This window comes from Parasteatoda tepidariorum, chromosome 3, assembly GCF_982258835.1.
Source record: "Parasteatoda tepidariorum strain Cologne lab strain chromosome 3, Ptep-v5.0, whole genome shotgun sequence".
Classification (NCBI taxonomy): domain Eukaryota; kingdom Metazoa; phylum Arthropoda; class Arachnida; order Araneae; family Theridiidae; genus Parasteatoda; species Parasteatoda tepidariorum.
In genome coordinates, this window is record NC_141757.1 from 116,135,698 (window position 1) to 116,144,666 (window position 8,969).

An 8,969-nucleotide genomic window follows, 5' to 3' on the forward strand; every position below is an offset into this window, starting at 1 on the left:
TTGAAACATGAAAATAGTTTACTTATACTTCTCTTTACTGTATTAAATTCATTTATGGTGACAAAACTTTATTTTCATAAACAAATAAATATCGGATAATTCAGCTATAATACTGTTTTTAGAATAGTACCAAATCAGACACAAAAATTAACGTTTAAACGTATGGTACTTTTTAGCAGGTGAGTTTGTTTTTATTTTCTGAGATTAAAGATTAACTTTTAAAATTGCTATTAAATTAAATTATTTATTTATTTGAATAAACCATTGACTGGGTTAAATTTACCATTGCAAATGAGCGTATTGTCAATTCTATTTAACTACCTGCACTCAATTACAGACTTTACCTACTAATCATATGAGAGTACTACCGGATGGTTACAAATAATTGCGGCGTTTAGTGAATGGAAATAGATTCCAAGTATTTTTCAAACAAGATAAGTTGCTATTGTCAGTGCCTATCTATTTACTTCACTTTTCGGCTTAGTCACGAAAGAACACAAATATACCATCCTTTCGCCGTTCAGTGACCAAGGAATATCGCTTTCTGCACTTCTCCTGACTGATGGTTTTTCTTTGTTGCATTCAAACTCGTTTTTAACAACTAATGATTTAAAAGGCTCATTATCACCTTATTCTTTTCTCTAATAAATCAGTTAATTTTGAAATTTTTCCTTATATATATCTATATTAGATATATATTGAAATAATTTTGTTAAATTTTTTAAATTTTTAAGTCAACTAAAGTATCTAGCAATTTGACTTAAGTAATCAAAAGAGTGACTAACAATTAAAATTACACTATTCAGAAAACTCCAGATAATAGATATTATGTATTGTGATTTGAAGATTACCTGGATGCTTTTTACTGCTATCTGATCCAGGACTCAAATTTATATACAAAATTTATATACAAAATTTATTTATTTATTACATAACTTACTATAAGATTATTCAATTAAATTAAATTCTTATCAGCAATGCCAATAAACAAAGTGATAAACTTATTTTTAAGCTGATTTGGAGATTGTAATAGTAGTAAAAAAGTAAATAATAACTAACAGGCTCTGGTTTGCAATTAGAATATATAACTTGTTTCTTAAAGAAAATGTATTAGAATTTAATAAGCTATTTTCATAACAATTAATTATTTACAAACATGACAGGTGAAATCTGAAAAACCATTTCATTCAGGAAGATCTACGATATTGTTTGACCATGCCTATTGAATTACTTATATACAATAATTGCATTACCAAAACTGCTTACATATAAGTGAGATAACATTTACAAAATTCCTTTACATGAAAGTAATTTTCTGTCAACAATAATTTTATATAATTTATTATCCTTAATAAATAATTTATTTAATTTTGAAAGCATTTCAAGTGTAAAACCACTGAACTTCAAGTTTGTTAACGAGATATAATGTGTCCAAATTTAAGACTCGAAAGTAGTAGGAAATTAATACCAAAAAGAACGAAATTCCTATAACGATACAAATATAATACAATGAAACGAAATTGAAAAAAAAAACAAAACAAAACTGCATTATTTTTTTAAAAATATTTGTATAGCATTTAAAATTATATAAAAGGGCATAGTTTAGTTCATAGAAATTTAGTTCAATGGAATAGCCAGTTATGTATAAGATTTTTTATTCTCTTAGGTGTGTGTAGGTAATTTTACAAATAAGTGAGTGACATCAGATGAATAATTTTTTTGAATAAAAATTGAAATTATCAATGGCTAAATCTAGAACAAAGTCAATATCAAACCCTTCTACAATATCAAAACCCTTCTAGAATAATTTATGGAGGTAAACCTCTATAAATTATTCTAGAAGGGTTTGGTTTTGATTTCGAAAAATTATTTAAACTAAAAGTAAAAATGAAGCTAAAATGCATAGGAAGATATTAAATTAGAATGAAGATATCTAGACAAATTGTGTTATTAATAACATTATAAATGTTGAAAAACTTTATTTGCTTCAAAAATGTATAAATAGGAAATATCAGTCGACGTGCTTTAAGTGCTCAAAAGCGGGTGCCCATTTTCAAGACTAGCCAGACGTGAAAGACAAGAAGCAAAAGTGATTTGATATATAAAATAAAGATGCGAAGCAAAACTAAAAAAAATAGTGTAAAATGCAATTCCACATGCTATGAAGAGGTGGTGAGGAACTATTGCCATTAACAAGGGAATCAACATACGTATGAATACATCAATATTCCAGGGCATCAAGATGCGCTGATGTGGAAATAATTTTGGCATTGTTGAATTAAAGTTTATGCCCAGTTTAAAGATTTCAACAATGTGCAGCAATTAATGATTTCTTTTATTCTTGATAACAAACATATCTAACATATTCCTTAAGCCTGAATTTTAAAGTGTTACTAGTTTAGCCGATGTAGTCAAATTTGCACTCACAAGGAATGCGGTAAATGCCCCAGCCATTATTAAATTTAATTGGGTCTTTTAAAGGCTTAAATTTAATTTTGTTAACAGGCCTAAAAATGACTTTAAAACCAAAACTGCACAGGATATTAGCAATTTTATAACAAACGGGAGAAAAATACAGTAAAGTAATGAGTGCTCTGTAAGGATTAGAAGAAGAGAGACGTTTAGGTCTTGTGATTTTTAGTTAGAGCGGAATCAACTATAGAAACGTTTAGGTCTTGTGATTTTTAGTTAGAGCGGAATCAACTATAGAAACGTTAAATCCATGGTTAGCAGCAGGAAGTTAAATTTGGAGTTTAAGGAAGAAGAGTGAGATTAAAGAGATGCAAAGATTTTCTAACAATTAGGGTGAATAGAATTAACATGACGTGGAAAAGAGACGGCAAAACGTTTACTGTAAACAGAGGTGAAAAAATGTTCAGGGTATTTAGTCACAAGAACATTTTAAAAAAGTACACAAGTCACAAGAGCATTTTAAAAGTAAAATTAATTTCACCTTTAAAGTAAGTTGAATGTTGGGGTTAACTAAGTTGACAGCAGAAAGTAATTCTTGAAAACCAGTATCACCGTCTATTAAGACAAATGTATTGTTAACATATCTTTTCCACCATGGGAATTTGGAAACTTTTTCTTCAAAATAATGCATGAATATGTCCCAAAGAATGGGAGAGAGGGGATCACCCAAGGCTAGAGTCTCAGTTAGTTAATAGAAATTATCATTGAATGGAAAAGCAGTTAGTTTTGATAATTGCAAGGACTTTTATCGAATACCTTGTCAGTGGGGACCTTGGTTACATTGGACAAACTAGAAACGCTTAAAAACTTTGACTTAAGGAACTTGATAGATATGTCTGTTACCCAGAATTCGAGAAATCATGAATTGCTGCGCATTTCATAACTATCATTGAACAGCCCACCCCATGTTCTGGGTTTACGACTACTAAGATTTACTTTGGATTAGTTTTATTGGTCTAGTTATTTCTATATTCAATTTAACTAAAATTGGAAACAACTTTTGGATAAATCTAATAGTTAGAAACTTTAAACCTAACTAATTAGTTTAATACTATTAATAATATTCATGAATTGTTTGTATAAAAAAATTTCTCTTTTACAGAAGAATAAATCAAAATTCAAAAAGAAAACTAATCCTGAAAAGTCAGACAACTTTAATCAAGAAACATTTAAGACTATGGTCGACAAGTTTAAGGAAAAGCTGTTAAATAAAATGTAATTTAAGTTTTTAATTTTTATTTTATTTGTAAATAAAATATTTTTCTCACATCTTTTGTGTTCATTGTTAAGTTATGTACTCAATATTAATTCATTAAGATTTTAACTTTTGTTGAATAATGTTCAAAAAACTTTGAAATCTATTCAAAAATTCATCTATTCCCATAGTAATTACTGGATTAAAATATTTGGATTTTTAAATATTCTGAATTATTAGTCTAAGCTTAGTATGTTGAAAACTATAGGAAAAGTTATAATAAATGAGAAACCAAGTAAAATAATTCTAATTTTATAATTCTAAATTTTATTTTATATGCAGATTCTATATGCATTATGTTGCCAATTTTAATGGTTCAAAGCATTGACATCAAAAATGTTAGATACAAAAATGAATTTTTTAAAAAATAAACATAAATTTTTTTCAAAGGATTTGAATTTTTTTTAACCATAAAATTGTTAGGGGCAGTCTGGAAATTATGGTCACCGTTTAATCAGGAGAGCTGTTGGAAGCTCCTGCCCCTTCCAGATAATTTTACTTTTTGCGTATATAGCCATTTTTTAACGATTTTTTGGAACTTTTTAAACAAATCTAAAATTTTTTGCTCTCTTAAAAAAATTGGTTTATTAATGACAAAAATAATTTTCAATAATTTTTATTATTTTATTAATTAACAGTTGAAAAAGTTTTGATTGACATAGTTTTAAACAATGTATAAGTTTCTCATTGTTAAATAAGTTCATTGTTAATAAGAATACATAATTGAAGAATAAATATTTATTAAAAAATGTGTTTTGCATAGAATTTTTTTGGTAAACCAGTTTTATAGCAATGTATAAAAATGTTTCAGAACATACTATTGAAAAAAGTGAATTTAACTTTGAGGGGTTCAAACTTTCAACTGCTCTGCTTACTAAACAATTGGGACTCTATTTTCCAGATTGCAGCCAATGCCCATATTTTTGGCAGTCAAAAATGTTTATTCAGATAAAGAATATCATATCTGATATCTTAACTTAATTCATTGTTAAAACTAATATATTACTAAATTAAAAGGGGGGGGGGGAGAGCCTATTAACTGTTTTGTTTTCAAAGTAAGTATTTCCCTCATATATCATATTTGATTGCATATCATAAATAAATGTCAAGTTTAGCTAAGTTAGTTTAAGGCAAATAAAAGAAAATTATTTTAATTTATCAGATTCTTCAAACAGTTCTTATTCATTTTTCTAGAATAAACTTGTCTATTTAACTTTCGAGCTTGTTAATCTTAGATATTTTAACAATTAGGAACTTATTTTAGATGTATGATAGAAAAAGAAAAAAAAAGTTACTTTCTGAATCCGTGAGATCCAGCTTTTTCTTGTGAAGTATAAAGTTGTGTCTCAGTAGATCATAGAAGTCAAATATCACTGACAGTTGTAGTTCGTTTACGTTGCACTATAGCTACACAATGGGCTGTTGGCGATGGTCTGGGAAACATCTTTGGAGATGATGTGAAGACCAGCCATCACAATTTGATCCTTTGCCGAGGGGGTGGCACCGACAGCGATGTGTGAGCAGGGCCTAATTGGGGTCCCCCTCTGCTTCACTACTTTAGGGTAATGAAGAACCGAACTTTACGGAGGTATTTAAATTTTATCACCTCATTATAGATAACATAACAAGAAAATTGACTAGAACCTGGACAGACGAAATATCGTTCTGTCCATTTTATAGATTTTCTGACAATTCTATGTCCATCATGCCAAATGCAGTTTTCTGATTGTCATCTAGCTGCGAAAAATTCATATCCCTGCTGACAAGGTGGAATTCATCTAAATTTTAGCAATTAGGATGGCTCAATTAAGCCAATCAAAAGCCTGTATTTGTGTAAACACATCGCTTTTTGCGATATGTAAAAATACAGGCTCTTGACTGGCCAAATTTGTCCATCGTAATTGCGAAAATTTAGCTGAATTCTTCCTAGAAAGCCATGGATTTACGAGATATAGATTTTTCTGTTCATACGATAGATTAATGAAGAAGCTAATATGAAACTGACGGATTTTACACTGTACTGATATTTTGTTTAAAAACAGTTCATTCTAAAAGGAAACTTAAAATAAACTTGGCCCGGGCCCCCTCTGATGTGAGGCCCGGGGCAACTGCCTCGTAAGCTCCTGCCTTAGTCAGGCTCTGTGTGTGAGCGGGTGGGTGACCACTTTGATCAGCCTGTGGGGTGTCGGTCGTCGTTTAATTGACCTAATATAAAGTGCTCGACTTCTTGATCCTCCTTATGTATGTTTCCCAAACCGTCGCCAATAGCCCATTGTGCAGCTCTTGTAAATAAAAGTATTATTATTTTTTTCTTTCCCACTCTCACCCTAGATGGTTTTTTGACTGCAGGTGGACAATATAGTGTTGATGAGCAGGAGTTATGCCTTTGCTTGCTTAAATAGAGTTTGACGACGATATGGATAGCCAAAAGCGAACTGGTTTAAGATTAAAACAAAAGAACATTTGAAATCGTTATGGCAGTTTACCAAAAATGAGTCAACGCAATGCTGCAGCACAGTTCTCAACCTGTACATAAATGTCCAGTCTCTGTTCAAATGTGAAATGCAATTGGCGTTCGAAACGGGCTACAGGTCGCGCTGAGCAGAACTTTTTACCTATGTCAACTCTTCGCATGCTTTCACCAGTAGTAGTTTCCACCAGTAGTAGTAGGAAGTTCGTTAGTTTCTGTCTTTATTTTTAAACAGATTAAAAATTTTCAAGTTATTAAACTATATGGCACTCGATACTGCATTAAAGTTAGTTCTTAAAGAAAGCCTTATATACTTCCCATAAAACTGAGCGAAGGTGGAAAGGGAAGGGGAGAGGGTCAATACATAAAAACCGGTCTTCTCCCCAGATGGCGTATTGCAATCGCGAATGCCATTCCGATGACTTTAAAAAGCTTTAATTTCTAAATAAGCTTTTCGGAAAAAATTGTACTTTTTTGTGTGAATATTCTTAGTTTTTGTATTTTAAAGGAGATATACAGCACATAAATATACGTAATATTTTTTTCATTTTGTTTTCACACTCGGCATGTGGGTTTTAATTTTTCTTGATTCGTTTCTTTTTATTAAAATCACTTGTGTTCCAAAGTGATAACATTTTAGCATTAATTTTGATTTTAACAAATAATTAAGACTAAGTAGGATTTAAAAAAATAAATTAATGTTTAAGTAACTATCGATTCATAAAATTACATTTAGTTAGTTAAGAAATACAAAATGAAAATCGATGCATCACCACGCAACGTAACATATCGAGTATATAAGTATATCGTTCACGTTTGGTGCAGTATAATAAATTCATGTTCGTGTATCACTAAACTTTACATTTAACCATTCAACCCAAGAAATCACTGTAACTAACTTAACTTTTGCTCTTTAATGTGCAAAACTGTAGTAATATGAATTAAGCTTTGAACTTTAAATTGCAATAATTTATAGATAATGATAATTTTTTTTCCATGCGAAAATAAATATTTCATTTTGGAGAGGAGAAATTCAGAGAAATAAGTAATAAGCTACCTATGATCACCTATATGCCATTCATAAGTTTTTCCAAAAGTGATATTTTTACGTCAATTGTTACCGAATACTGTTTGTAGGTAAGTACTTATTGAAATTTCCTCTAAAACACAGAACAGTACACAGAATATCTTATTGCCTACATAGAAATTCTGGTATCTTTTATTGCTAAGAAAACTTTCCTGAAGTATTTGATAATGTGGCTTGTTATTATTCTTTTTCTCTTATTCTCTTTTTACTTTTTTTTATAGTAGATAAATAGACAAAAAAATTTTAAAAAAAAGCAATATATCTGAATATTTGACGAAAGGAGGGTAAACTGTATTAATTTAAAATGAGTTAGGATTTATGTTAGCAGTCCCTGTTTGAAGAGAATATCTTTTTCAACGTTTATAATCGCACGTGCGATTATAAACGTGTAGAAAATAATTGAAATAATTGAAGCTGCACAGAGTGAAACTTCGCGTATCCATTATTAAACATTTTAAAGGCGTTACAATAATGTTAACGTTGTCAAGAAATCCCTTTCTTCTTTAACGAGAGAGGTGTACCGCAAACTTCTTAAACCTTTCCAAAACTTTAAAGGTGTTTCAAGAAGAGGGCAATTAGAGTAGAAAATATTTGTAAAAGTTACCGTTATAAATTGCCGCTTAGGGGAGTTTTAATAACTTTCCTGATTGCCCTCAATCTCCTTTCAATTCCTCCTTTAATAAGCTCATCATGATGTTACTGAAACGGTAGTCTCATAGGAGTTCTACCTAACCGCCTGAGGTTTTGTTTTGTAGGAGCACTTCATTAGCTTTAAAGTGCTTGGTGGTTCCAATTTGGGGAGAGTTTTTTTCGCCGTAGGAAACCGTGAATTTTCTTTTAAATTTAGGACATCAATCGCTTCATTTTACAACTTTCTGTTACACTGTTGAAAATACAAAAAAAAAAAAAAGAATATTTTTGATATCTCGTTAAAAAAAAGTTAGGAGTTTACCTTGGTTTTTATCTGGTATTGCATTGAACAATATTAATAAAAGCCAAACGGAGAAAAAAAATCGCGACTTAATGGTTGAATTTTTATGAACTCAAACGAAATCTTAATAGTTCATTTATGCTGTATGTAATTATTTCTTGCTGACGACATAATTTCTACGAAGAAACATTATTACTATTATGCTTGACGTAGTTTACTTTTTGTCTGTTAACCCTTTAGTGGGCCATTTATTTCTAGTAAAGGTAAATTAAAGAGTTTTTTGAATTGAAATACATATAAGAATAGTAATTGATATAAGAAAAGAAAAACTCATTTAGCTTATAAAAATTAATTTAAATTTTAATGCCATTTTATTTTTTTAAAACTTTAATGCCATTTAAGTACATTTACTACGACCTATTAGGAACTTATTGACTTTTATTTTTCTTTATTTATAAAATAAATTTTATAAATGCTACGAACTTCAGAAGGAATTAAGCATTTTATAACTTTTATACGTTTTCTTATACTACTAAAAAATGGTTGCCAACTTTATTCAAACGCACTTCAAGAAAGCTGAAGTTATTAACAAATTTAAACCTAAATTAAAAGTGGTAGAGAAGTGAACATGGACTTTAAAAATTGGTGGTAAGTATACTTACTACGTCTTTAGAAAGGGTTAAAATACCAGAAGCTGCTACAGTCTGAAAAATAGGAACTACATATAGTTTAGTCAAGGTAGTAGTTGAAGTTG

The 8,969-nt window shown here is 29.7% G+C and overlaps 1 protein-coding gene across 3 annotated transcripts in view; it reads left to right on the forward strand.

The window, feature by feature from the left end:
• The window catches only part of LOC107448113 (RNA-binding protein 28), a 37,075-nt gene extending 33,334 nt beyond the window's left edge, over positions 1–3,741 (forward strand). For 2 of the 3 annotated variants that reach the window (XM_016063221.4, XM_071184671.2), the window contains exon 15: positions 3,575–3,741. In XM_016063221.4, coding sequence (XP_015918707.2) covers positions 3,575–3,691 — 117 coding nt within the window. In that variant the 3' untranslated portion in view covers positions 3,692–3,741. The remainder of the gene's footprint in view (positions 1–3,574) is intronic. The other variant, XM_087159968.1, reaches the window with a different exon arrangement.
• The last annotated feature ends 5,228 nt before the right edge of the window (positions 3,742–8,969 follow it).